Genomic DNA, 27,736 nt, shown 5'->3' on the forward strand with positions numbered 1-27,736 from the left:
GAGGGTTGACGTACTCGGTACCGTGACAAAAAGCATAATCTCATTGAGGAATAACGGTGACGAAGTGGTGAAGTCACCGATCATAACGCAACCAGCCATGTGGCCGTACATAGAGGAGTCCGAGTCAAGCATGCCCACAAAGAAGGATAGCTACGATGGCGAGGAAGGGGTTTGGAAGGGGGATCGAATAATAAAGCTTAAAGACCTAGTCTAGCCTATGTAGTTGTTATATTCTTGGCCTAGCAAGAAAGCCAAGATCCGGTTGTATTAATTCTGTTAGACTCTAACCCCCTAATCAGCCCCTTTAACCAACGCCCAACACTTCCTCATGCCCGTCCCCATCGATTCCGCATCAATAGCCTCGACATCTCTCCACCGACGCCGCGTACCTTCATCCTCTTTGGGTTTCTCTTCATTACCAAACTCACCCTCACTCTCACTTTCACCCTCACCCTCACCCACAAGTTCAAACAGATGAACATGCATCGTCAACTTCAAATGTGAAAACAGCCACGGTACGGACCCCAACTCATCTACATGCTTCACCACGACCTTTCTCTTCCTTGCCTTCCCACTCTCACTAATCAACCCCTGAACAAACTTCTCCGCATCCCTCTTCCTGGCCTTTGCCGACCCTCCTTGCCGATCCTTCACAATATAACTTGGCAGCTCCCACAACCCGGCCAAGAGTCCCTTCTCAGGCCTCTTATGAATTAGATACCGACCATCGCTGCGCCGGATAGCGCAGACTAGAGTTTCCTCTTCGCGCACTGCTTTCTTGACCGTCTTTAGTGGGAACTTTCTCGCGTGGCTTACGATCGCTTCTACTGCGGCACTACTGAGAATCGGAGATGGCAGCGGCTTAGGACTGGATGCCATTTCCCGTTTGGACGTGACTTGTGTGAATGCGAACGATCGTAACGTAGTCTGTGTGCGAGACCTGGATTTCTGCTGCTTGGGCCCTTCCTCCGTCTTTACGCCCTGCTCATTATCGGCGTCTTCCTCCGCATACTCCTTAAACGGCTTGCAAATAATGCAAGCGTCTTCAATATCAAGAGTAGCATTACTCGGCGTCGTAGGCTTTGATATTAAACCCCTTTTAGTAGCTAACCGAATACCCTCATCGTACGCGCGACAGCTCGATGTAATGGGACATACTGCGCAGTTGGGCTTTGGTGCGCATATCGTGCTGCCAAGTTCCATCAACGCTTGGCCCCAGCGACCAGGCCTATTACTTGGTGTCGCTTCCCTGTTTTCCTCCCTCTTAGTAGTAGCATCGGGATCAACATTATCCCCATCTTCTGCATCATCTCCTGCAATGGCCTTAACCAGACTATCAGCCGCAGCCCACAGCAGCTCAATAACTGCCTTATCCGCCTTAACATCCCCAAATACGCCAAGTTGCCGACTGAGCACACGCAGCACGTTCCCATCCACCATCGGCGCTGCCCTCCCAAAGACAATCGCTGAGATGGCCCCTGCTGTGTACCTCCCAACGCCAGGCACTTTTGCAACCAGCTCGCCCACATCTGCCGGCAACAAGCCCTTCATACTAGAATCCTTACACACGATTCTCGCCGCGTCGTGGATTCTCGTCGCACGGCTGTAGTATCCGAGCCCGCGCCAGGCCGAAAGCACCTCGTCCTGCTCCGCGGCAGCTAAGTCCTGAATCGTGGGCCATCGTTCCATCCAACGGTTCCAGTAGTCGACGACGGTGGCAACGCGCGTCTGCTGGAGCATTATCTCGCTGATCCAGACCTGGTACGCGCGACGCTCGACTTCCTTGAGAGTAGTGGCACTTGGGTCCGTCCAGGGTTTGCGCCAGGGCATCTCGCGTGAAGAGCTCACGCCATCGAACCAGGTGAGTAGAGAAGTGCGAGCCTGACGGCTGTCTAGGAGCAAAGGACGGTGATAACATAGTCCGTGGGCACGACTAAGAAGGTTAATACAAGTACCTTCCGTAGTGGAACCGTTTAGGGCCATGTTCGCTTTGCCGAAGAGGCACGCATACAGCTGAGCGGTAGCATCTCCGCTCTTTTTACTAGCACGCGCCCCTACTTTTTGCCTCTTGATACGTGGTGCTTCTTCTGGGCTATCTTCAACGAATTCTTCATCGCTCTGATGCTGGGCGCTCCTCTTCCTAATCCTTGTTTTTCGGGAAGGACTATTAGTTTTTAGCAGCTCTTCATCTTTTATGACAGATAATAATTCTGTTGTATTAGCCTCGTCCGCTAATATTGAGACTGACTGTCGCGTACTTCGTAATGAGCGCCCCATAGTGTGAAGCGTATAGGTGATTTTTTATTTGAATAAAATGAGTCGCGACACGTTAAGAGATACAACCGCGTCGTCACGTGATGTCTATCATTCATATATAATATATATTATCATACATCATATATCATATATCAATTCAGGGGTTTAAAGCCAGAACAGATAAATGTCGTATTTTGTTCCAGTTATATAGAGTAAGATATGCTGTCGCGCATCTATCTTTTTAAATATTTGCTCCTATCTTGGCTTATTTCTCTATATTTCCTACCCATCTAAATCATATTTTCCCCACCCATATCTGTTCCGGCTAATTTGGGCGTATTCGCTCTTATTTAAGCGGTTCATGGGAAACGCTTCCTTGCTTTTTTTCGTTATGCTGATCTTGATTGAATATTTAGCTTAAAACCCTGCTCTACTCGTATGGCTACCTTGTCTTAAATAATGATGAGCTAATTGATGTGTTAGCAGTTTATTCTTTAGGTATGCTCTCTGCATGTTGAGCTGGGGACATCACAAACCTCAATTAACTTCTCAGTCAATATAGCACATTGCTTGTCCGGATCTTGAGCATAAGTGAAGGAGCTCGAGCGATAAAGCCCTTCGAATCCCAAATCTTCCAAGATGTCATTTAGTATACCGGTGCTTTCTAGCGCACTCGTAAACTTTGGGTTGGAGGACAGCGTCTGAAGCAGAGCGTGCGCTGATCCAAGTGTCGAAGAGTTTTGACCATGGAGCAGCACCTCGTCCAGAAATGATGCAATGGTTGGGCATCTACACTATGTTAGTAACTTATAATACGCAACGGCTAATTGAACTCACAGATGCAATACAACAGTAGGTCTTCCGGTCGCTAGGTCATTAAGCCATGCTAGAGTATGGGTCTGTATCGCCTCATCTAAGATCTGGAAATCGACCAACTCGATAGCCGTGCTTAATAAAAGGTCTTTGTCCTTTACGCTATCTAGGTCGTGCAGGTTGCGAGTCGGCCCTAAATTAGCAACGTTTAATGGGTTGATACCGGCCGACCAGAGGCATTCCTTTAAATCCTCAGGGGTAATTGCCCGGGCATGAATGAGAGCCAGATATGGTGACGCGTAGAATTCGGTTGTAAAGGTCTTTGATGAATCCTCGGAGCTGCCTGTTGTCATCTCGAGGAAGGTTGAGAGAACCCGGAGTGCTGTAGTTCTAGTGATAGGATCCGTAAGCCCTCGCGCGAGACAGGCGCAGACGGCGAAATGGAAACTGTCTGCCGTGAAATGTATTCCGTACGCTTCATCTAGGGATATCGCCGCTTCTTCCAATGTTGCTCGGCCTTGTAAGAGATATTGTGCCATTTTATTATTCCTTAATTCACTTGTTGTCCCGATATTTGCCAAAACAGCTTCTAGGAATAAGGCAGCACAGTTGAACAGACTAGCAGGTACAAGACGGACAAGTGACATCGCCAACCAGAACAGTTGCGGACCATACCGAGAGGCTGCAGTAAGCTTCGCGATCATCTTAGATAACGATGTGACTATAGCAACGAGCATGTCGCTGCCGTTGTCTTCACCAAAGCGGCCGACACTGTTGCGGAGTGCTACGAGGACTTGGTAGAGTAAGTCATCATCAACCTCTTCGCGAGCCAAACATCCCATTACGGTGAATGCTCGGGGCTGAATTGCTGGGTTATTTTGAAAGGCAGTGCTGGCTACCAAACTCATCCATCTTGACCGCCAAGCGTTAGCCATATCAACAGATGGTGCTGCAACAGAACACGTCTCAAAGAGTAGGGTAGCTAGGTTCTCTATAACCGCAAGCGTCGGCCCGGCCTCGTGAGACGTTGAGATAGAGGCTCCATCCTTGGTTAAGACCAAGGGAACGGAGAGACTGTCATTTCTTGGTTCGGACAAGATCTCAAGGGTACCCCGGAGTTTCGATAGCTTCGTATCCTCTAGCTGGAACGAGGTGCAAGCTGCATGAATTGAATTGATTAGCAGTCGGTGGACTAGCGCTCGAATATCGTGAGTGCCAGTGTTTGACAGCATAGTGACTATATGGAATATTTCAGGTAAGTAGATCTGCGACTGAACGCCACAGTCGAAGGAAAGGGAGAGGCAAAATTGGAGTAGAATGCAAAGCTCATTCCAAACGGAGTTATCGGGGAGATATTTCGTAGGTCGAAGCGAGGATCTGTTCAGCGCCTTCCGAAGCCTGGATATTATCTTTCCACGAAGCGTTATTGTGCCAATAGCTGTCACTATTGACGTTAAAGCTTGCGTGTGCTCATCATATAGCCCCACGGCCAGCGCTGCCTTGACAATCTCGTCAAGAAAGATGTCTAACAAGACTTCATCCTTGTGAATTGCCGGCCAAGCTGTGTATTCCAAAATTAGACCTAATGAAGGCTCCATAACCGTCACATCTATCAACTTGCGGAAGATTGAAGCGACCTTTTCTTTGGCCTTCTCGCTGTCAGACTCGTCCGGTAAGAGTGATGTACGCAGGCTTGGTATCCAGGGCGCCATGTAAGCCAGGCTCAAAGGTTTCTGCTCATCGGAGAAGCTTTCCCATCCGACAAAGAATTCATTCAAAAAGTCGCCTGTTAGCTGAGGTTCTTCTTTGGCAAGGACTTTGCTGACGTTGACGATGAATTGAGTAGGGTCTAGAGGAACGGAGACATCTGCGTATTGTGGTTAGTGAAGATGGCAAGAGAATTTTGGAGAGGGCCTTACCTTTGGTGCACATGAACATAGAGGCTGCCTTGAACTTAAAAGCTCGACATAGCGCGCCGAGTAGATTATACGATGCAATCCGGAGCATCGCATCCGGAGAAGCAAGATTTGTCAACGCAAGGTTTAGCAATGTTCCAGGGACATCTTGAGGTCGGATGAGACGCTCGAACGGTTTTATCGTCCTGGCATCTTTACTCAACATTGCCTTTGCTCTGCGGATTTCCTTCAAGACGTCGGCCTTCCTGCCACTTTGGAAGTACATCACAATTTTGCCATTGTCTGCACGCAACCCAAACGCAGAGTCATCCTCGGTAGGAATAGAAGTTGGCGCCTCATCTAGATCCTTGAGGTGGAAAATATCGTTCACAATTCCGTTTAGACGAAAAGTTGGATGAACCTCCTGTTTCTTCACGGTGGTTACTTGGACAAACGAGCCACCGACCCCAATTGTGACTTCAATCTTTCCTTTAGTCTTCGAGAGCCGAGTGACCGGCTGGAAAGTGTATCGAGAATCGGTGGCTATGCTGATGGTCTCCTTCGGAAGGTGAACTTGACTAAGGTGGAAATGTGCCTGCAGATCTTGACGGCTGCCAAGTAGTAGATATTCCACGTTGCCTGGATTTAAGACATTCGCATCACTCTTCGTGGCTATACGAAGTATACGCCGGAAGCATTTCCTAATTTCGTTAGCACGCGGAATACGCGATAGTGTAATATCAACATACCGGAATGTGCTGTTCATATTATAGACATAAATCCTAGAAAGTTGCTCAGACAATTCACTAGGACTAAGAAGATCCAACTTTTTGAACAGCTCGTCCGGGGGGTCATTTTGACCATCATAACACGTCGCATCGATTAATAACCCGAATGGCTTATGCCATAGCCGGCTCGCAATCTATGATAGGTTAGACAAGGGGAAGAGTTAGAGAAACCGATACGCGGGAGAAATTTGTTTACTAGAGCCGAACGCATCGATTTGATTAGAACTTACTTTTAGGAAGCAATACAAAAGGGTATCATAATCTATGGAATCTTGATCGATATGGCGAAGAATTATACAAATAACAGAGAGCCCATCCTGTTAGTCGTTAGCCTTAAGCAAGTACTAAATAGGTTCTGTCAGTCACGATATACGTACTCTACTCTCGCCGCCGTCATAGATAGCACGAGATGTCGCAAAGGAATCGGTACCCCGGAAAGCGTTACGAAGCATAAAATGCTGAAACCTAGAGTAAGATAGTGGAGTATTCGAAGATATTTGAGGGCGGTTCCAAGTAACCGCTAACGGAGGTGGCCCCAAATTTGTTACGAGAACCCGTAAGGGTTCAAGTACGGGTGTTCGACCACGAACTAACTCGTTAGGAGAGCGAACGTGCTCTCGTCGTTCCTGAGACATGAGTCTTTGCCGGACATGGTCCCAGTGGTCATATAAAAACCTATGTAGAGCGACACAGGAGCCAAACTCATAGGTTTCACCGTCTGCTGGACGTGTATCAAGAACAGGTGGAGGTACCTGGATATCAGCATTATTAGTAGGAATGAGAATAGGTAAGGAGCTTGGCTATTCTTACCGATATCTCTCTGAGAAAAGTGGTAACACGATAAATGTTCTGCGTCAAAAAATCATTTAGAGGATACATATATGGCTCCTTTGCTCCAAACAAGACGTTGTTCGCTAGATTCTGTATGACTTTTGCGATTAGGAGTAGACCACGTCGCATCTCCTTAGACGGTGGCGTGGCTACTAGGTTCTCTGCTTCGGGCGCGACGATGGCAGGGCAGAAGAATCTTAGAAATATGAAGGCCCCAACAGCCGTATATTTAGCATCTTGGAACCTAGGCATCACCGCTGAAGATATCTATCTGAATGTCAATAACGGTACCTTATACATATCGACAAGAACCAACTTACTATGCTGCAGATCTTCCTAAATGACGAAGGAATGCTAGTGGAGGATGCGCAAATATCGTCAATAAAAACTTTAGCGACGATGCGTAGCTGTAGCGCATTCTTTTGGAGTTCTTCTTGGGATGAAATTCTTGTTGGATCAAGCTCAAGATCCAAGTCCTTTGAAGTTAACATTAACCTCTCCACAACTTTTTGGAGCGTAGCTTTGAGATAGTTCGCCCCTTTCCACCTCGCGTAGATGGAGAGCATCTTGGTAGCGACACAATTCCGACGGAGTATCTCAGACTCATTCTCTAAATAAATAAATTAGTCTGGAGATTTGGGATAATGGCGCTTAACTAACCTGTATCTTCAATCTCCTGTTTAATCAACGCTTCCATAAGTTCAAAAACGCGCCCGCGAGATTCAAAAATGTAGAGCATCGAAATTGTAAGTTCCTCGACTTCGCCGCTTGGGCAGACTGTACTAATAGCAACGGCAAGGTTCATGTCGTGGGTAAGTAGCTGATTAATCGCGGTTAGCTGGCATGGACGGTTGAGGGGGGCCTGTTTGAATATAGCTGCCTACCTCTAATAGCTCATCGTACTTTTCATTTACTGCCTTGTCAGACAAGTTACTGAACTCTGTCCCTTGAACTAAAATATTGTAAAGGACCTTTATAAACGCGGTGCGAATCTCCACATTCTCATTATAGCCGATACTGAGGGAGTATTTGAGGCCTACGTCGATATTTGCGCTTAAGAGGTTTGAGAGAATGGTGATGGATAGTTCAGATGTCGATCCAGTTTCATCGCGGTGGGATGAATTTCCAGTTACATCTCCCCTGATACTCTCTGTCGGCTCGTAGTTAAGCAACGAAAGGAACCTGTTGAAATAGGTACGGAACATCTGGGATTTCAACTCGCTGATGCCAGCATCGTTCTGTCCGTCCCCCGGCTGAAGTGGTAGTCTGTAAGTAAGTTCTGCGAGAGACCGGAGACAAGCTTTATCGAGGTCTCTCTGGATTCGCGTTGCATTATCCTGGTGAAGCTGCGTGTAGCTGCCGTCTGTAGGTGGTGAGCGAGGCCTGGCAATCCAACTGAAGATGTACTCCAGGAGCTGATTTCGTTTCCGAACGTCATCGCGTAGGTTCAAGTGCTCCTTCTTCCTATTAACAGACTCGCACATTTGACAAATCTTGATCTTGACTCGTAGGCTAGCTACGTTATCGGCTACACCATCTAGAAACTTTGCGAAGCTCAACCCGAGGGAGCCAAAATTGATCGACGATGCGGCCCCTAGCTCGGAGGGCGTCTGTAATCGTTCTATTAAAGCCTTCAATAATGATGCAGCTTGCTCGGCGAATATAATCTCAACGTCCTGTCCTTTGCTCGATGTTTCGAGGGCACCCGTGAAGAGCACTTCAAGTTCCGATTCAAGTGCCCTAAATAAAGGCTGATATAAGCTTGGGGATATGTCAGTAGATAATACCTCCCGTGTGGTTTCCCTAACTCGCACGTTGGTACACGCAAGTAGCTGAGTACTAAGCTGGAGGTATCTGTTCAGAAGGGGCTCCTCGTGATTTTCTGACGAAAGTCGATCAATCCATTTGAGACCACTAGCAGCAGGCTCGTCCATAATATAAGCTTGCTCAGCTGTGCAAATACCACCAAGCGAAGCGAGGAACCCGGATAAATTCCTCCACTCAGAAAAGCGCCTCTCGTCGACATTCTCTGCGGATGTCGTAGACACATCTTTGGAGAGGTGAAGCCACTTATCGAATGCCTTCTCCCAAGCTTCTAGGATACCCACACTTGGATATTGCATGCGCCTTAATAGGGCACGTGTACGTTTTTGGAAAGCCATCATTCCTGTGAATCGGAATTCGGGAGAAGCGATTTCGCTAAAGATCTCGCTATTCCGGAGCAACAGGTTCGCGGTCTTGCCTGCATCTACAGTGGAATCCAAAATGCGGCACTCTTCGTTAAAGAGCCCAATACAAGACGTTACTAACTGGCTTGTTTCTATGTCTGCCGAACAAAGGGATGTTAGGAAGAGAGTCTCGAGTTTCGTCGAGGTCGCTATGCGTTCCGGAATGTCCTCGGATACCACACACAACTCCTACAAGTCTGTTAGCATAGGCTACTAAGTAAGTTTCCCGGCTCCTAATCCTACTTTTATTGAACTCAGGAGTAGTAGACGGGACTCAAGGTATCCGTGAATGGACTTGAGCAACAAGCCCTCTCCTTGCTGTTCGAGCTTCTCACACATTTCCATCAGGACAAGCGATCTATAGCCGGTCATCAGTTATAGCATAGTATATCTTAGGGATCAAGGACTTGGACCTACGTCAATTTCCAGAACTTGACTCCGAAGCTGCGCGAGTCTATTCGTTTTGATTTGCGTAATGAAGAGAGAAACCCATTTGGAGCCAGCAGTTTCCTAGCCAAGTTACTAGAGAGGGCCCTGACAGAGTCATTCGCCGTTACAAGACAAGACACGAATGCTTCAAAGATTCCTTCATAGAACTGCTCTTCTTCCGTACTGTTCGCCGGCGGGGCTTCAAACAGGGTTTCTGGCGACGCATCTAGGAAGTTTAGTACGTTGCATACTAACATAGTCGTAGATGAATCAGCTTCGGAGGATTTGCGCTGCGAGTGATGATCTCCTATGTATAAATCCGCCGAAAGAGCGGACGTCGCCTAGATAGAATCAGTACGTCTGCTTGCTTATAGGTATTTTTGCATTGAGGTAATTCTAACCTTCATTTGGCTTTGTATATACCCAGCGGCCTCGGCAAACAATCGATGATAGTCCTGGGCATTGGGCTGCCGCGCAAAGTACGAGCACGCTTGGATAATTGCGATCTTGAAAGTAGTTGGCGCGGCGGAATGAAGGCACGATTGTGTTAGCGACTCTACGGAGCCCTCAAAGTTCAAATGCGTAAGACTAATGAAGGCCGCAGTAGTCAAGTCTTGATCGAACAAAGACCCCTCACCATTAGGATGGTACCGGCGAAAAACAGCGTCCCGGACTTCATCCTGAACATCCATTGCATAACTTACAATTGCAGCATCTCCATCATCATCGAAATGACGGACGGCCCGGAGAAGGCTAACAAGACAATACCCAGCCGCGTCGTTTTTATTCCTGAGCGCTTTTCTTAAGCCTTCAAGAAATCCAACTTTCTTCGTCATGCCACTAGTTTTCGCTTCCCGTAAATTACTCGCTACTTCAAATACATCGGGAATCAGCATGAGTAGAGAGGTTTGGAAGGGGAACAATATTGACCGCCGCTTCCCACTATCGGCTATCGTTTGTGTCATATCAAATAGAGTATCAGGACCACCCTCCAACTTCCTATGTTGATAGTGCAACGTGACGAACTCCTTAGGATAGCGCTCGATCCATCCGATTATTAGGAGCGGCGTGATAACAGCAATCGTATTCTGGTAAGCTCGTCGAAAGTGGAGGAAGCTGGAGCACAATTCTTGGATTATAAGTCCAAGCTTCTGGCCGTCCACCCACATATACGAGACTAAACGTAGTATCACCAACGAAGTCTTCTCTTCCTCGGCCATCGCTAGGGTGGGAACCGCCTGCGTCGCACCTGTGGTCCTAATTCCTTGGATGCTGGTTCTCACATTTTCAAAGGAGGCCGACCAGCTGGACGCGGTCACGAACTCGACGATAATCTTGATATATGGTTCAACGTCCTGTGCATCGTCGATTTTTACTACCTTGCTTTCCCGAGAGTCATCCGAGCCGCTTGACGAGGTGGCTCGAATAGTTGGGTCTCCAAATCGAGCATCGAAGATTTGCCGTGCAGATCTCTCATCCAATATTGTCTTGGCTGGTAAACAGTAGCCATCGGGGAATGGTTTAAGGAGGTGCTTGAAAAGGTCGAATATCCTAGTCACGAGCTCGTCATCTAACGGCTCCGGGGCATTCAGCCCAGAGGCGGATAAGCCGACTGCGGCATTGGAGCTAGCTTTACTGAATGGTTCCCAACGAGCAGAACAGCAATCGGCGGCAAGCGATAGGACGTAAACTTCGGACAGGAGGATATGGGACGGATGGCTTGCGAATGTCTTATACGGACGACCAAGCTCTTCCAGAAGTGAGATAAGTGATTCGAGTACGGCAGTAATAGATGTGACGCTGATCTTTACGAGCGTAGCACGCGTGATAACAGCGACGTCGTCGCGTTCGAGGTCTTGACCTGGAGTACCGGTACGATGCGGAAGCTGTACGCGGATATGTTCATTAGCAACAACATTATACACAGCGGCTAGTGGGCAATAGGTAGCAGGCTACGATGTCATTTGGATGAGAGGAGGTTCCCAATTACCCTAGTTGTAAGTCTTTCGACTAAACATCCAACAAGGCCCGCATCACCGTTCATCTTGTGCTCGTATACCGTCGGGTCGCGATTGAGGGTCTTCTCAACATTGTGACGTCGTCATGGAGCACAGCTAGCGGTAAGGAAGAGGTATCGAGGAAGGCTATAGCTCGTTTGCGAAACGTATATGGATGTCTTAAGATTAGGCTGTACACCAGATTCGTCCTACCCTCTTCTTAGAATAGCAAGTTTGGTCCAATCGCTCAATGGCTCCCCCAACGTAGCGTATGCCGAAACCGGTAAGATTTTCAAGAACAGCCAAGTACCTAATGTATAGAAAATAGGTCCGGAGCTCTTTTTTTTGGGGTTGTGTGTGGGTATTCTCTTCTGGAGAATCCTTCAAGGGTTATCGGACTTTGAAGACGGGGAATGTCGTCTTAACTTAATACATATGATAATATTGGGACTGTAGGATCGACATACACCAGGTTCGGGGCCGGGCCGGTCGATAGGATCTGAGATAAAGAGCGGCGACAAAGGACGAAATTATTTATTGTCTATTCTTCTTGTCGAGTAGGTATTTCTGACTTACTTGTGCTACTGCAATAGTGTGTCGTTGGAGCTAGGTTAAGTCTACGCAGGCACAGGAACAGGCACAAGGCACAAACAAGACAATGTGGTCTCAGTAGAGAAATGACCCCCAACCGAACTAAGAGGGTATGGGCAGTTACTACATGTAGGAGGGGCGTGGGTTGAAAGAAGCAAGCAAGGTACCTTATGTACATACATACATTAGGTACTTGTGTAGTACTACATATATGCAGGCTGGGTACGTGCAGGTGGGTAACACGAGTAGTACATACCTATGTATAGACCTTACGTGATGGAGGTACATGTATGGGTAATATAGGTACCTTGTATACTAATCAATGCTAAAGCTACCCGGAGATACCTAACATATAGGTACCTATGTACTATGTAACAGAAGTGTCATAATGGAAGGAGAGGTCCAGGCGTATCTGCGGGGATAAAATGTCAAAGAAGTTGGAACGGTCGAGTAAAGTTGCCTAGTCGCAACTTCTCTTACCCTCATTTTGAGAAATGCTCAAACGCTCAGATGTTAAAAAGCGTCTGAAGCGTAGCGTAGTAGCCTGTCTAGTGCCGACCTAAGCATCTACGAGGTCTAGCGTAATAGGGAGCGGTGATGTATTTTAGCGGGGTAGTCCCTCCAAATGGTCCAATATTATTCCCGAATTCTTTAGCCCCTGCTAAAAGTCACGCAAGCTATTGTAATAGGCCGCTCTTAAGGTGAGACCGCGGCCGACATTTCTTACGTGCGTCTCGCGTGTAGGAAAGGGGATCATCTTGAGGATTTCGACCCCAAGATTTTTTATTTGCTGTTTGCAGCTACCTATCCACCCGCTTGGCATCCGTCACGGCCCGGCCCTTCTGAATTTCGTGCTTCCGTACTTTACATGTATCTTCAGCTGTATTACGAATACATAAATTCTTAAGCCTGACATGTGCAAGGTTTAGCGTCAGGTTAGGGCCTTGCATATATTTTTTAAAGAATGTTTTTTTACCATGCAACTAAATCAAATACACGAAACGTAGTATATATTTTAGAATAGTTATATCAGGTAGGTAGGTACATGATTCATGGACACTGGCGAACTACTGTGTAGGTACTTATCGTAACTAAAGAAACCGGGAACGAGAAGATTAGTTAGGGGCACAAGAAGCTTATTCCAGTAACAACTGAACTCATAATTAAGCGAGATTAATATAGATGTTCAAGCCATTTAATCAGACAATACGATTTACATAGCTCGTTTTAATAGGTACACTACATTGTCTCGTAGGGAGTTTGATGACTTGCCATTCCTCCCTATCATCTGTATCCATTGCCATAAGAATTATTGCCTTGATAACCACCTCGGTTGTCGTACTGTCGATGGCCCCGATTATCACGAGTGGGGCGGCTGTATTGGCTACCATGGTTGTTTTGACCTTGCGGGGGCGGAGGGTACGCTCCTCCGTGTCCTTGAGGACCTCCGTAACTTCCACCACGGCCCCCTCCGTAATTACCTCTGTAGTTTCCACCGCGATTTCCTCCATAGCTCCCTCCATAGCCCCCACTGTATTGATCAGGAAATTGGTTACCAATATAGGCACCTGCTTGCGGCGGCGGCGGCGGCAATCCATTACCGAATCCCGGGAAGCCGGGAGGCGGCGGTACCCAACCGGGAGGTGGAACCGGAGGAGGAGCAGAATACGAATTGTTGTATCCGTTCTGGTATGACGGTGGCCGTTCAGATCTATCTCGTCGAGAATCTGGCCCGTAATTAATCCTATCCCTCCTATTGCCATCCCAACCACCCTGACGCCCAAGAGGTGCGCCTCCATGGCTTCGGCCCGAATTTCGCATCTTCCCCTTCAGCTCTTCAACATCGCTGCGATTAAGTGCAGGGTTGGGCATCTGAACGCCCCGCAGGAGCATAGACTTATGATTATTCGCATTTGGAATTTCATAATAGACTCTGTAAACATCATGGTTAGAAATCAAAATTTGTAACTTGTAATAGGAGCTAGAAAACTTACGTTAATGATCGATCATCGTCCACGGGGGGTAGTTGCTTCCTCTCTAGTGGATATTCTAAACTACCATGTGGCAGATACTCAGGAACTTTCTCTACCTTTCCAGACAAGCCTTGGCTCAAACGCGGGTCGAGTTTATGTATGGGTTCGCCTTGTTTCTTGGAATAGAAATGTGTGATAATGTCGTCGTACAACTCCTGGTTAGCCTCGGACAGCAAAAGTACATCTTTACCAGGGCTGTTGCGGGCTGCATCCTCAGCACTCAGATGAGGATATTTCTCCTCTACGGCAGCAAGTAGTCGAGGCATTTCAATAAACGGAAGAAGCGCCACACCCTGCCATGCCATCTTCTTTCCGTTGAGGTCAATTTCAAACTCCTCAGGGTAAAAGTCGATAATAGGGCTATCCGCCTCTGTCATGAGCTCGTGAAAGATGTCGGGGAGAACGTGACGAGACGCGGCAGGCTGGACGCTCATGAGCTGTTCGAAGGGCTTCGCGATTCTACCTTTCTCGAAATTGATCTCTATGTTACCAATGTCCACAAAGTCTTGCGCAAAAGGTGCATAGTGATAAGGGTAAAACCATTCCCATGACGGACACCCTTGAAAATAGTATCTCAGGACCCAAGCAAGACCTTCGACATAAGCTCGGGCGACCTTACGCCTGAATTCGATATCCTTCGGGTCGACGTGGAACTTTTGTTCGTAATACCTGTCAGCATAGCCTTCTTCCCATAGCCGGACCGAGTCTTCGGGCTCTTCGGCTGCCGCCGAACTGCTTGCGGGGGTGCTCGGGTTGTCCTCCTCTATCGCGGACGCTTTACGTTTACCAAGAGCAGACGGCGTCCCCTGTGCTTCCGCGCCGCCTTCTTGGGGGGCACTGGTACTCGCTTCTGATTGAAGTGATTGGATCTGGCTTTTGAGTACCGCCGCAGCGCTCTTATTTGCCACATTAGTATCCTGAGCTCCTCTATTGACGATCATATCATGAGTAAGACCCTGGGGAAGACCACCAGGAAGGGAGCTATTAGCACCACCCCTATTGCCTCGACCACCTTGATTACCGTTACGTCCATTCCTCTGCTCTTGAAGCTTTCGTCGCTTAAATCCAGCTTCTCTTCGCTGTTCAACCTCTCTTCGTCTCCTGAAAATGGCATCCTCCTGTTTCGCCAGGCCATTCAGAATGTACTGGGCTCTCTCGAGATTCACGTGCCCATCTTTAGTGACGAACCCACCCATGACAGGTAAGTTATCGCGCCAGATGGCAGTTAACGTGTCGATACCATTCTCGCGGATTTCAAGGGCAGGGAGATGAGGGAGGAAATCGTTACCAACAAAGGAGCACATAAACACCCAGTCATCAATAGCACGCTCAAGATCAAACCGGAACGGGAGTCCGGGTACATCAAGCTCAACGGCTAGATATTCTCGCAAGACCGAAACATGGAGCCAGATGAACGGCTTCAGGGGGGCAGCCTTATCCTTTTCATCGAATTCACCATCTTTCTCCTTGGCCGCACCACGGCAATTTTGCGCATCATGACCTTTCTGGCCACATATTCGGCAAGTTTTGGCTTTCCCATCCTGGAAAAACACATCTTCTCGGAGGACACGAAAATGAGGCTCATGGGTAGCGAGTCCAAGCATGATCAAGTCAGCATCTAATCCATAGATAACATGTCTCGTGTTGGGATCATGATCAGAGGACGTTCTCTGGGAGCGAATGAAGTTCATGATCTTATGCTCGCCCTCACCAGGTACCGTAGCGTCGGAGATGATGACTTTCATATTAGCCCATCCAGGGTCAGTGTTAAGCTTATAGGCACACCAATACCTCAAACTCATTGCTAGTATATCCATGAAAGGTGTACCAGGCGTGATAGCGTTAGAATCGAAGACTTTCTTCGCTGCTGCTTCGAGTGTCTCCGGCGGCAATTCACCACCATTCTGCCTCTTGACCATCTTCAATAGTTCCTCCTTATCAGCTTCCTTTTCCTTGGCTTCTTGGGCGGAGCGGAACCGTCGAGATCGCTGCTGATTCATCTTGGCTCGAGGCGCGACACCATCTGAAATATAATGTTAGCAAACGCAATAGTCGGTAATGGCAGATAGTGGATGACTTACCAATGGCAATCATGAGTAGCTTTCTCGGACGAACCATGTTAACCACACGGTCGGTATATTTAAAGATCTCCAGCATCATTTCTTCCTCGTCTTTTGGAGCGGGCTTATCTTCTGGATGAGAACAGGGATGCACAATACCGTTCATATCCAAATATAAATTATCGAATTCCTCGCCGTTTGGGTTTGGTCGCGTGGTGTCGACAGGAATAATCGTGCCATCATCCATCTCGATAGGCCTGTCTTCCACGACGGGAGATATAATCTTGGGGTACTTGTTGGAGAGCCATCGAAAAGCTGCCGGAATACCCATCTCGGCGGTATTGACGTCGCTAGTTTCTTAATAAAGTAAAGGCCAGACGCGATAACGAGGTATGGAAAGCTGCCCAAGGTGATAAACTAGAAATCTAGCCCGGGCTAAATTTCGAGCGTCGACTATTCAAGGAAGCTGAATGAGCGGAGGGAAATATGAGAATAGAAATTAATATCAGAGATAGGCGCATGAGGTATAACAAACACGTCAATCTAGCTTGTCTGTGAGTTTAAACTGGACGAAGTCGATTGATAGTCAAAAGACAATGCCTCGCTCACTAGCTTTCGGACTTGAACAGCTGGTTTGAGTAGTACGGAAAAAAAGAGATCAAATCTAATGGTGGCGCATCGAAATTAACTACGCTATAATTCCGATTAGCCAAGCGTACCTCCGCGATTCCGCGTTGATATAGATTCGCGGTTGTTTCAAGTTGTGGCGGGCACAAAGATGTTGAAGAATAAAGAAAGATTCAGCGGCGCAAAAGTTCATTCAAAGTCGCGAGCCCGGATTAGATGACCCTTGTCGATATGTACCTACATAGAGTTCGCAGCATGACCCACAAACCCCGTTTTGTCCATCGCTCTAACCTATCCGATAAGTGATTACGTCGGGACTTGGGAACTAGCGCCGCTTTTCAAAGAATTTAGCCTTTAGTAAAATCAGGCAGTTCCATATGCGCGTATCCAGTAGCTTATGCCTCTAAAATGCATTATGGACCTACCTAACCAACGTCTGGGCTAAGCTCGCGCTAAGATTTAGTAAGTACATACCTCAAAAGGTACCTGGCTAGGTCCACTACATATGGAATTATGTACAGTTCAAAATGTCAAGTACCACCTGTTATCACTTATCGATATCTGGCCAAAATATGTTAACGCACCTGTAATCAGTCGTAGTTAGCTGTTATTAGTTTAGGTATTGTACCTAAGGTAGTCTTTCCTTCAACAAGCATTCGCATTTACCTAACCTAACAACAACACTGCGCATAACGTAGGCGCTATTCTACGATTCGATCCGATCACTTACTCCCTTACCTTCAACGGTACGATGCTCCTAAGTTGGTAGCACTTTTTACCAATGGACTTGATGCGTAACCGCGAGATCGAGCAGCAGCAGCAGCACGAACCATGTTCTCTACCATCACCTCTGCTCCTGCGAAGCAGTCTGTTAGCGAGACGATAACCGTCCTCAGCGGACGTCTCAGCTCAGCTACCCTTCTCGAAGACCGCCGCGCTGCTATTCTCGGCCTACGAAGCTTCGCTAAAGAGTATCCGGCATCAGTTGCATCCGGTGCTCTGAGAAGTCTCATCGGAAGCTTGTCAAAAGACGGCGAAGATGTCGACACCGTTAAAGTAGTCCTGGAGACTTTGCTAATGCTTTTCAACCCCAATCAAGATAGTCCTGAGGCTTCTGAAGAGATTGCTCTCTGGTTAGCAGACGAGTTCACTCAACGGCAGGAAAACATAACCTTGCTCTTAGATTTCCTCGAGACCAACGAGTTCTATTCACGCCTATATTCTTTGCAGCTTCTTCTCGCTATCCTCTCAGCCCGCACCGAAAGAACCGAAATATGCGTCTTTACCGCGCCTCTTGGTATTTCTAGACTAGTTGCTGTCCTCGACGATAGGAGGGAGGCTGTTCGGAACGAAGCATTAACCCTCCTTACCTACCTGACACCTTCATCCCCTGATATTCAGAAGCTCGTAGCTTTCTCAAATATATTCGGACGGGTTTTCACTATTATAGCAGCCGAAGGGTCGCTTTCCGAGGGCGATAGGATAGTTGAAGACTGTCTGATTCTTCTCGCCAACCTTCTACGTCTAAACCCCTCGAATCAGTCCTTATTCCGTGAAGAGGCCTATATTCCACAGTTAGCAAAGCTTTTAGAGGGCACCTATCGCACCGGGAAAGAGGGGGAGGAGGATGTTGCCCATTGGGCTCAGGAACAGCGCAACAGAAACATATATGCTCTACTCGCAGTCATCCGCCTCTTCCTCGTGCCTGGTGCTGTAGGAACATCCCAAAATCAGGCGGCCTTTTGGCAGCATGGTGTCCTTTACCACGCTTTACAACTTGCTTTTAGTCATGATGCAGAGATGTCTATCAGAGCAGAGGTGCGAGGTTCTCCCCGTCACATTAATATTGTGCATTGTTTGTTTACATATGTGACGTAGGCTTTAACTACTTGCGCGGATATTATCAGAGGTAATTCTAAGCTACAAGAAACGTTCGCACAACTGCAGGTCCCATCGGTGCTAGAGACGACACCGCCAACCAACGGGCATACTGGGAAGGCAAATGGTATTCCGGCCGTCTACGTGATCGACGGTCTCCTAGATCTTACCCTGAGCGTATCTACGACCCAAGCGTTCGACCTGCGGCTAGCCGCATGCCAATGCATTAAAGCATATTTCTTCAACCACCCCGAAGTTCGCCTACATTTTCTACGTCGAGCAATCGAGGGTCACGCATCTGGCGTAGACGAAACAGCTAATGTCCTAACTACCCTGCTTCGACCGTCTAATGGCCCAGACTTAGTAGATCCCTATCGGCATTGGTTTGCGGCCGTTATTACATTTCACCTGGTCTTCGAAAACGCCGAGGCGAAAGCCCTCGCAATGTCCGTGACGGAAGGCGATGCGGATAGCGGTGAAGAAGTCGTAACAAGCATTCAAACCATCACCGCTCATCTCGTTAGCGGGCTGGCCAGATCCGATGACGACCGTATTGCTGTGGGTTACTTGATGTTGTTAATAGCATGGCTCTTCGAGGATCTTGATGGAGTCAACGACTTCTTAGGTGAGGGGAGCAATATTCAAGCCTTGGCGCAAGAAGTTGTACGGCATAATTCAAGCAGCATCATTGTCCAGGGGTTATGTGCTATGCTTCTCGGGGTTGTCTATGAGTTCTCTACGAAAGACTCGCCGATTCCTCGCTCGACTTTGCACTCTGTTCTCGCGTCTCGGATGGGCCGAGATAGGTTTATCGATATTCTAAATAAATTGAGAAGTCACCCTTTCGTGAGGGATTTCGAGGTCATCCCACAGAAAGCAGACAGCGGGGGTAATTTACCAGATGTTTTCTTTGATGCGACTTTTGTGGATTTCTTCAAGGATAATTATAACCGCATAATAAGGGCTATCGACCGTGAACCAGGCATGGAGATTTCAGTAGTAACCAACGGTGTTCAGAAAGGCATATCTCGTGAGATGGTGGACTTACTACGAGCACAAGTCGACGAAAAGGAACGAGCGTTACAAGCGGCGCTTGCTGATATGGCCTCTCTCAACGGGAAGCTTGACCAAGAACAAGCTGACCATCGTCGAACTAAAGAAGTCTCTGCTGCGGATTTGGCACGAATAAAGAGTGTCAATGAAGCCATTCAGCAAAACCACGCCGAGGAAATCAAGTAAGTACTTTACAGACTTGGTAGAGTTCTTCCTAACATATAAAGAAAAATCGAAGCACAACAGCGATCAAGAGATGAATCGTACCAAAAGCAAATAGAAGCCGTCCGGAAAGAAGCAGCTAAAGCTGCGGATACCATCCATGCCGACTATCGTGAGAAAGAAGCGGAATTACAAAGACAGCTGGAATACATCCGAAAAACGGCTGATGCCGAGGCGGCACGTATTCAGCGGCGATCCGAGGCAGAAATGGCAGACCTTCGGGCTACAATTAGTCGTCTGGAAGTAGATCTCATGAAAGTAGGTATAAGTATAAGATTCATCCGGCACGTAGGTTAACAATGTAATACAGGCAAATAAAGCGAAGAGCGAAGAACTCCACACCGCCCAACAAGAATTTGCTGTCAAGCTGTCAGCTGTACAGTCGAGAGCAAAGACGGCCGAAGAGCGATGTTCAAATCTTGAAAAACAGTTGGCGCAGAAGGGTAAAGAGTTAGAGGAGGTACGTAAAACGCCATTCCAACTATGATAGGTATAATAAGAGCGTATGCTAATCCCTCGCATCAGTCTCGCACGCAGTTAGAAGAAAAGGAGGAGCAGAAATCGGCCACTCAAACCGAGCTTGACGACCTTCTTATGGTCTTCGGTGATCTAGAAGAAAAGGTTGAGAAGTATAAGGTACGCACGCTTCCCATGAACAACCCCAAATGACTCTGCGTAGTGGCTTTTTCATATGCTAAATTGGATCCTTGTAGAAACGACTTGTTGATCTAGGCGAGACCGTCTCGGACGGCGAAGATGAAAACGAGGACGAAGATGAAGATGAAGACGACGATGACGACGATGATGATACAGATAACGAAGTGGACTGAGTGTATTTATGCGACACGTCCTCAATATAGCCCATAGGTATGTTAAGGAGCCTTGTAGTTGGTCCAACAGTCAGGAGTACCGATACCCTAATTCAGGAGAACTAATTTAGGAGAAGGCGATGAGCTTGAGGCATGTTCTAAAGTGCCTGCCCCTATCTTAAGTACCTAGGTACCTACTACGGTGAAGACTACCTATATACATACCTACATGTAGTTCATATGCAAATATCGCGTATTATATAGCAGATATGTACATATATTAAGTATTATGTGCATATATGCTCATGTACTTATCCGAGCCACTATTGTACTTGGATATTTCCACAATTATAAGAAATTCTTAAGAGAGCCGTGATATTAAAAAGGGCCACCAACTATTATAATATCTAGGTTACCTGGTTTATATCTTATATCAAACAAATAATTGGTGTCTATTAAAATAAGGTGATACATATGAACCCCAAGGCAGCATTTGAGATATAGCTCAGGTATTTAGACTCGCTCATACCCCAAAATCCAATTCTTTTTTGTCGCTTTTTCCACTTTTCGTATTCGTCATCTTCATCTTCATCTTCATCCCTCTTCTCAATCCTCACTCAAGTACCGCCACCAATATCTCATACAATATCTTATACAATTTTAGGTACAGAGCAAGGTGTCCCGCAATGAGCACCGCGCCAAGCAGACACGCGGACCGCCACCCGGTGAGCGAGTCGGAGGACTCGGACTCGCGGGACGAGGAGGATTGGAGCGATGCTGAGGAGGAAGATGATGAGGAAGAGACCCTTGAAGTTATCTCGCTGCTTGATGACCGGGTATTCCCTGATGTCATATCCATGCTTGAGCATTGCAGGGAGAAGCACGACTTTGATTTCCTAGGCGTTCGACAGCGGTTGCAGCTTGATTTCCACGGCTGCGTTAAGCTTGTTAATTTTAGTGAGTCTGTTTGTTTTATTATTCCTAATCTCATCTCCTCATTTCTAACGCTCAAACAGTTCGCCAGCGGGTGCACGAGGGCTTGTCCGTAACGGAGGACATCTCGTGGTCCGACATTGACCATGAGCAGTACCTAAAGCCCGTGTTGGACGACGATGCTGTCATCCTGGGACTATTCGACCTACCGGAGCTAAAGCCAGTAATACAGAATAGCAATGGCGACAGCGGCGAAAACGTCGCATTAGTTGACGGTCTCCTGAAGCGCAACAGTGAGCTCCAGGAGGAGCTGGCCCGCGTCAAGGCCCAGTTCGACAGCTATCGCGTCGCCGTGCAGCAGACGCTCGACGAGCGCTGGGGAGACGTCGATCAGGCCGAGGCTGAATCTGCTGCTGCTATCAAGGCGGGTAAGGGTAAGGGTAAGGGTAAGGAGGCTGGTGAGAAGAAGGACGACTCTCAGTCCTACTGGGAATCTTATGCCGGAGCCGGTAAGCACCTACCTAATTATCATACTGATTATCTTCTGCCTTAAGCAGTGTACTAACAGCTAACTATCTTAGATATCCACGAGACAATGCTCAAGGATGCCGTACGCACCGACGCATACCGGGACTTCATCTACAACAACAAGCACCTCTTCGCAGGCAAAACTGTGCTAGACATAGGATGCGGTACCGGTAAGTCTTATACCTTTCTCCCTCCTATTTTATCTTGTCACCCCCTTCATCCCCTCTATATATCTAGTATGTACCTATGTATGGTCCAACCTGACCACCACCCCAGGAATCCTAAGCATGTTTTGCGCTCGCGCCGGCGCGTCCAAAGTCATCGCCGTCGACGCCAGCGCCATCATCACTAAAGCGCAAGAGAACATATTCCACAACAACCTTTCCTCAGTCATAACCTGCGTGCACGGACGCATCGAGGAGGTCGCCCTGCCCGTCGACGAGGTCGACATCATCGTCAGCGAATGGATGGGGTACTGTCTACTCTTCGAAGCCATGCTGCCCTCCGTGCTCTTCGCCCGCGACAGATACCTGAAACCAGACGGTCTGCTAGTGCCTTCGCACGCTAACATCTGGCTCTCCCCCGTCGCGGACCCCCAGTATATCGCCGATAACGTCAGCTTCTGGCGCGACGTTTACGGTTTCGATATGCACGCCATGCAAGCCGGAATCTACGACGAAGCGCGCGTGCTCACCTGGCCCTCGTCGTCACCCCCCTCCGACGCAAACAGCACCATCCCCGCGCCCCCAAGCGCATTCAAGCTGCTAGACCTGTACCAAGTCCAGACCGCAGACCTCTCCTTCACAGCGCCCTTCGCAACCGCCTTAGCGCGCGACGTTGACGCGCTAGACGGGTACCTAATCTGGTTCGACGTGTTCTTCTCTCCCGTCCGAGACTCCGCGCTCAGCAGCGTAGACCTCAGCTCCACAGCCTCAGCCTGGGCCGCCGCCGACCCGCAGAACCGGGTGGCATTTACGACGTCGCCGTACGGCCGCGAAACGCACTGGAAGCAGGGACTACTAATATGCAAGCCGCCGAAGTCGCAATCCAGCCCCGGGTCGGAGAAGAAGAAGAAGGACACGTCAGCCATGAAAAATGGCGACGAGATCAAGGGCGAGATCACCTTCTCGATCCCCGAAAACCACGCGCGCGGCTTGGCTATCAAGGTTACGTGGAACGGCAATAAGGGACAGACCTGGTTTTTACATTAAAGGCAGGGTTAAATGAAAAAGAAAAGGAGTGATAGTCCATGTAGCTAGATAGCTACCTGCGATAACCGTACTTAGCAGTGCGATATTCGGAATGTGAAGTGAGTTTTAGACGCTTGGTATTGTAAGAGCATTGCTATCTGAGCTGGTTATTGCCTAGGTACCCTTTGCAAATGCCGCAGTTTATATGATTCATGTAACTAGGATGATAAACCGATTAACAATATTCCAGCATAGAATAGCAGTGCTGATGTCATTTAATAGTCTTGAATATAATATGTTATGTCATTCCCCTAATATTATATTACTAAACGTAGGCAAGTCACATAATAAATGCCAGAGAAATTGTGGGAATGTACAACTTCTATTTGCCAGGATTGTTCTAGCTAGTATTGAATACCTATCACTCACACCTTAACAGGCTCATCTATACGCAGACTCGTAGCACTCTCTTATTTTATCCTCATACCGGCATACGCATTCATAATGGCAGCAGAGCCCTCCGGTAGCATCTTTTGGGCTTGAGCATCTGGCTCTCCGTAATGCACCCTCTTTAAACGCCTTCCTTGATCAAAGACCCATAATCTATATATCGAATCTCTCATCATGAGAAAAAAAGGGGATTCATTAAAGCATAGAAAATTCGCCATTCTAATGTTGTTCATAAGGATTGCGATGATTCCGGTGATGAGATTCAGGTCCACCGCCTCCTCCTGACTGATTGGTTCGGCTGGACGTCTGAGGATATAGTGAATTTCCTGACTGGGTACTGTACGGGTGCGGTACACCTACTTGTGCCTCTTCATCATAGGGGCCCGTAGGCTGGGTTATCTGAAAGCTTGGCGTGTTCTCGCTTATAGGATGGGGAGGTAAAGTTTCACCTGCTCTCCGACGACCACTACGCTGACTCTCGTGCTTATGAAGATCCAAACGTAACGACTCTATATCAGTTGAGCGTTTCCGCTCTATCGCATCCCCGCGAGGATCCGGGGAGTCGTCGCGATTATAACCCCAATCGTCGGCTGCTGCCGTTATGGGGTCGAGGGTATTTAGATGCTGTGCAGCCTTCACCTCTCTATCCTCCGGCTTGCCGGGTCTGCTAGATGTCGAAGGGTTTCTGGCCGGTGCTGTTGGCACCAGTCGGCCCTCTTCCTTTTCCTTTGCAGCTTTGTCGCGAGCAGCAGCAGCGTCCGAATCCGAGACACTAACAGAGTAAGAGGGGTTTGTAGGCCCACCCAACGCTTCGCCGCCGCCACCAGGTGCATATATAGGCACCTTCTTTAAAGCGAGAGTAAGTGCGCACATAAACTTAGAGCGTCGAGTAGCGCGGATAGCGTCATTGTGCCAGTTCGACTTGTGCTTGATAGCAATTTTAAGTTGTAGCTTATCCAAGTCGCCGACACCTGCAACACTAATAGATATGTCGGGCTGGAAATCTCGGGCATTCTCTGGGGCCTGCACGAATCTCTCCATTTCAAGCCGTAAAAGCTCGATGTCCTCAAAAGTGGTATCATACGAGACGTTGATGTCAATGCCCTCCTTCATAGCCTTGCTTCTGGTAACATTCTCGACCCAGACATTGTTCAAAACAATATTCGGCACCTGAACGACTTGCATCCTGTCGATACGATTGAAGACAGTGTAAAGTAGAGAAATCTTCTCAACAATCAGCTGCTCTTTCTCCGGTCCCGTGATATCGACTCTGTCACCAACATCGTAGGGGTGTTTGACAAACAGGAAAATGCAAGAACCCAAGAATTCCTGTGCCGTGACGGCGAAAATGAAAGAAAGCGAGAGCAGGGTTGTGCCCGCAGTTGTGAGTGTGGTAATAAAGGAACTCTGGAAGAATGCAACTGTAACGGCGTGTTAGTAACTGGATAGCTTAACAAGATAGAACTATAGGCGGCAACTTACGGAAGATGAAGATAACAATCAGCAGGACAATGAACAGGAGGACCTGATCGAACACGCCCAAGGCTTGGCTGATATCCTTCATACTGTTTCCTATCGCCTTTCTCTCCTTTCCCATCTCAACTACCTTCCTAATCATTTCATCGAGACTGATGTCCCCATTTCCATCCGCATCAACTGCTTCAAAGCATTCTTCAGCTTCATCGCGGTGTCCGGGGCCAAGAACTTCGACGATGTCATCCGCAAATAGAGCCTCGTTGCCTTCTACGACAAACGACATCCAAATACGCTTTGCGAGAGCTTCCGAAGTCCTAACCTTCTCGAGCGCCTCTACCACAATTGAGTGGGCAGAGTTCGGGTTGAAGACCTGCTTCCCAGTAATCTCCGAGGCCAAATTTCCGAAAACAGAGGTAACTTTGTCGCCGATGCGTGTTACATTCCCAATCAACCTCATAGGTGTAACTACTCCGTTCTTCCTGTTTTTTCTACCCTTGTTTCCACCAGCCAGCAGCATCTCGATACTATCGTTGATAAGTTCATCCTCGTCGCGGAACTCGGGGCAGTACATAGGAAACAGTTGTCGAGAAGCGTCGTACATCAACCCCAAAAGGTAAACTTCCCGTTTGGAGTCCTTTATCCGGTTGGCAAAGGACCGCTGGTGGTAGGTGACGCTGATGAGTTGAATGATAGCTTTCTCGACGAGGAAAACAGCCGAAGAGGCGAAGAGCGCACCCAAGATTCTTCGCATCGTCTGGACCCACTCAACATCGTTGAATTTAACATTAAGTAAACCTGTGAATATAAAGAAGGTCGCCAACGCCCAGAAGAAGAGTGACAGCGGAATCTCAAGCGCACGAATGACAATTGCGTACTTGCGAGTGCCAGCACTGACAACACCGGTAAAAAACATAAAAACGGGAGGCAAAAGGTGGGCAACAACCTTTCCAACCCATAAGGACAGCCACGCCAGTTCTATCCATAGGAATAGGTCAATGAGGCGTGGGCCGGGCGCATATATAGCGGGAGTTTCGTTTACATCATTCTGCCGCGGGCCGTGGCCAGCTTGAAGAGTGTCCTGTTGGCCGATTGCTCGGATAACAATCATAGGAACTGCCAAAAGGACACCAACGGGTACAATGTAAACGAGATATCGCGTGAGAACCGAGGCTTGGATAAGTTTATTGTAAAACCTACCCATAGCATTGAGAGATGCTTCCTCGGAGACTAGACTGTCGTTTTCCCGAGAGGCCTCGCTTTTGTTAGCTCTCCTCCGGCCACGATGGAAGAAGCTATTCTTCTCATTGTTGTCGACAGGGCTCTGGTTTTCGGTGCTCAAGCCGGTTGCAGCGCCTTGGTTGGGCTTTCTAGCACCAGTCGAGCTGGCATTGCTCCGTACTTGGGTCAAGGGGATTTCGTTGTCCATGTCTGGTCGTGAGCCACCTAGTTGCATAAACCCTTTTGGGGAACGGATCGACATCGAAGTAGGGAGATCTGTAAGTAAAGTGCTAACGCATTCAAGGCAATCAGCTGTCCAGATTCTGGATGTAACCTGGCAGCGTGGTTCGGGAGTTTTTCCCTTTTCTGAAAATAGGGTACTGCTGTGTATACAAGCGAGTGTGTTATACACAAGGTTGGTTCCTCGGGATGGCACTAGGCGATCGATCGGACGGGTGTTGAGAGCGGTGCGTTTGAAAGATCAGGATCGAGACAAAGAGGAATTTAACAGCAGGGTCTTTAGGAGAAGGCAGTATGTGAATTGAAGAAAAGAGGCAGGCAAAACGAAAGACTGACGGCCCTGTATCTACTGTGTAAAAGAGGTGAGAAGGATCTAAAGCATAGTATGCTTGTAGAGAAGAACCGAGGAATTTGTTAAAGACTGAGGATATAGTGAAAAGAGGGTAGGGAGAAGGGGGGAAAAAAAGATCGCGAGTCCAGACGACAGGATGCAGTTCGTTGGACTAGATGATATACATGTAAGGACCGATTGCGGGTTTGTATCATGTGGAGAGGATTGACGCGTTGGAAGGTCCCGTCCTCCGAGGCTGCGAGGGCAACTAGGGTCCACCAGGAAATCGATCCAAGGTAGGTACCTAACCTAGTAGTCTACCTACATATGTATGTGTACCTACCTGGGTTCGAGTTCAAGTTCTGTGGTGGAAGGCGCTATCAGACATTACCGTTGTACATAATTTGTACTTGAGGTACACAGAAAGTAAACACTCCCTTGTACCTAATCACATCTAAAATGTTGTAACTCATCCTCAAGTGTACCTAGAAGCTTTCTATCCCTTGAAGTTTTAGACAAAGTTTTACTCGAGGTATTCACGTTGGAGTTCACGACCTTCCAGATAAATTTCTACCTTAAGGATGTCCCATTGACGTTATCCAGGGGTAACGAATCTAGATGTTTCAGCGGGATTGGATGCTAATGGCGTGCAGCTGCTGTGGTTGGCCAATCGCTATTACCGGGTTATTAACTGCGGGAAAACCTACCCGAGTCAATGGGAAGCTTTTGTGGCAGCATGCATATACGTACCACCAGCAGGTGCGCGGGAAAAGCTTGGCACGGAATAAAGTTGGTTAACTACCTGCCTAGGTATGTCGCTATTCTCTTTACGGCAATAAATTTATTTTAAGCCACCCGGT

At 47.9% G+C, this 27,736-nt stretch overlaps 6 protein-coding genes across 6 annotated transcripts; 2 read left to right on the forward strand and 4 right to left on the reverse strand.

Annotated features, from left to right (window-relative positions):
* Window positions 1-173: 173 nt before the first annotated feature.
* Window positions 174-2,655, reverse strand: F4813DRAFT_215992 (DNA glycosylase). The gene has a single exon (XM_049239730.1). The coding sequence runs from the start codon at window positions 2,275-2,277 to the stop codon at window positions 292-294; it is 1,986 nt and encodes a 661-aa protein (XP_049096143.1). The 5' UTR covers window positions 2,278-2,655; the 3' UTR covers window positions 174-291.
* Window positions 2,319-11,889, reverse strand: F4813DRAFT_371741 (uncharacterized protein). Its single transcript, XM_049244647.1, has 15 exons — window positions 11,231-11,889; window positions 9,642-11,126; window positions 9,229-9,581; window positions 9,055-9,169; window positions 7,468-9,000; window positions 7,244-7,403; window positions 6,904-7,193; window positions 6,563-6,850; window positions 6,130-6,504; window positions 5,983-6,069; window positions 5,714-5,886; window positions 4,989-5,665; window positions 3,094-4,936; window positions 2,793-3,045; window positions 2,319-2,723 (listed from the first exon to the last, which is right to left on the reverse strand). The coding sequence occupies exons 1-15, from the start codon at window positions 11,282-11,284 to the stop codon at window positions 2,709-2,711; spliced, it is 7,701 nt and encodes a 2,566-aa protein (XP_049096144.1). The 5' UTR covers window positions 11,285-11,889; the 3' UTR covers window positions 2,319-2,708.
* A 1,077-nt stretch (window positions 11,890-12,966) lies between these two features.
* On the reverse strand, window positions 12,967-16,728 carry F4813DRAFT_371742 (exoribonuclease 2). The gene is made up of 3 exons (XM_049244648.1): window positions 15,943-16,728; window positions 13,823-15,884; window positions 12,967-13,761 (listed from the first exon to the last, which is right to left on the reverse strand). Exons 1-3 carry the CDS (start codon window positions 16,250-16,252, stop codon window positions 13,113-13,115), a joined length of 3,021 nt encoding a protein of 1,006 aa, XP_049096145.1. The 5' UTR covers window positions 16,253-16,728; the 3' UTR covers window positions 12,967-13,112.
* A 404-nt stretch (window positions 16,729-17,132) lies between these two features.
* F4813DRAFT_216114 (p115 like vesicle tethering protein) lies at window positions 17,133-20,308 on the forward strand. The gene is made up of 5 exons (XM_049239732.1): window positions 17,133-18,366; window positions 18,427-19,661; window positions 19,707-19,953; window positions 20,010-20,161; window positions 20,227-20,308. The coding sequence occupies exons 1-4, from the start codon at window positions 17,380-17,382 to the stop codon at window positions 20,154-20,156; spliced, it is 2,616 nt and encodes an 871-aa protein (XP_049096146.1). The 5' UTR covers window positions 17,133-17,379; the 3' UTR covers window positions 20,157-20,161; window positions 20,227-20,308.
* Window positions 20,309-20,999: 691 nt separating this feature from the next.
* On the forward strand, window positions 21,000-23,476 carry F4813DRAFT_371746 (S-adenosyl-L-methionine-dependent methyltransferase). The gene is made up of 4 exons (XM_049244649.1): window positions 21,000-21,467; window positions 21,527-21,952; window positions 22,025-22,141; window positions 22,248-23,476. The coding sequence occupies exons 1-4, from the start codon at window positions 21,197-21,199 to the stop codon at window positions 23,180-23,182; spliced, it is 1,749 nt and encodes a 582-aa protein (XP_049096147.1). The 5' UTR covers window positions 21,000-21,196; the 3' UTR covers window positions 23,183-23,476.
* A 354-nt stretch (window positions 23,477-23,830) lies between these two features.
* F4813DRAFT_392930 (Mechanosensitive ion channel-domain-containing protein) lies at window positions 23,831-26,513 on the reverse strand (the record flags this gene model as incomplete). Its single annotated transcript, XM_049247343.1, has 2 exons — window positions 23,831-25,032; window positions 25,094-26,513. 2 exons carry the CDS (start codon window positions 26,511-26,513, stop codon window positions 23,831-23,833), a joined length of 2,622 nt encoding a protein of 873 aa, XP_049096148.1.
* Window positions 26,514-27,736: the final 1,223 nt, after the last annotated feature.

This window comes from Daldinia decipiens, assembly GCF_022478715.1.
Source record: "Daldinia decipiens strain CBS 113046 unplaced genomic scaffold F4813scaffold_39, whole genome shotgun sequence".
Taxonomy (NCBI): Eukaryota; Fungi; Ascomycota; class Sordariomycetes; order Xylariales; family Hypoxylaceae; genus Daldinia; species Daldinia decipiens.

Excerpts from the sequence above, each read along its gene's own strand:
- F4813DRAFT_215992 (XM_049239730.1), bottom strand. The coding sequence starts at position 2,277 with ATGGGGCGCTCATTACGAAGTACGCGACAGTCAGTCTCAATATTAGCG.
- F4813DRAFT_371741 (XM_049244647.1), bottom strand. The coding sequence starts at position 11,284 with ATGAACGGTGATGCGGGCCTTGTTGGATGTTTAGTCGAAAGACTTACA. Across the intron at positions 7,194-7,243 it reads ACAGGAGATTGAAGATACAG|AGAATGAGTCTGAGATACTC; the intron begins GTTAGTTAAGCG and ends TTATTTATTTAG. Across the intron at positions 4,937-4,988 it reads TATGTTCATGTGCACCAAAG|ATGTCTCCGTTCCTCTAGAC; the intron begins GTAAGGCCCTCT and ends CACAATACGCAG.
- F4813DRAFT_371742 (XM_049244648.1), bottom strand. The coding sequence starts at position 16,252 with ATGGGTATTCCGGCAGCTTTTCGATGGCTCTCCAACAAGTACCCCAAG. Across the intron at positions 15,885-15,942 it reads GCTACTCATGATTGCCATTG|ATGGTGTCGCGCCTCGAGCC; the intron begins GTAAGTCATCCA and ends ATTATATTTCAG. Across the intron at positions 13,762-13,822 it reads GACGATGATCGATCATTAAC|AGTCTATTATGAAATTCCAA; the intron begins GTAAGTTTTCTA and ends TGATGTTTACAG.
- F4813DRAFT_216114 (XM_049239732.1), top strand. The coding sequence starts at position 17,380 with ATGTTCTCTACCATCACCTCTGCTCCTGCGAAGCAGTCTGTTAGCGAG. Across the intron at positions 18,367-18,426 it reads AGATGTCTATCAGAGCAGAG|GCTTTAACTACTTGCGCGGA; the intron begins GTGCGAGGTTCT and ends TATGTGACGTAG. Across the intron at positions 19,662-19,706 it reads AACCACGCCGAGGAAATCAA|AAAAATCGAAGCACAACAGC; the intron begins GTAAGTACTTTA and ends TAACATATAAAG.
- F4813DRAFT_371746 (XM_049244649.1), top strand. The coding sequence starts at position 21,197 with ATGAGCACCGCGCCAAGCAGACACGCGGACCGCCACCCGGTGAGCGAG. Across the intron at positions 21,468-21,526 it reads CGTTAAGCTTGTTAATTTTA|TTCGCCAGCGGGTGCACGAG; the intron begins GTGAGTCTGTTT and ends ACGCTCAAACAG. Across the intron at positions 21,953-22,024 it reads GGAATCTTATGCCGGAGCCG|ATATCCACGAGACAATGCTC; the intron begins GTAAGCACCTAC and ends TAACTATCTTAG.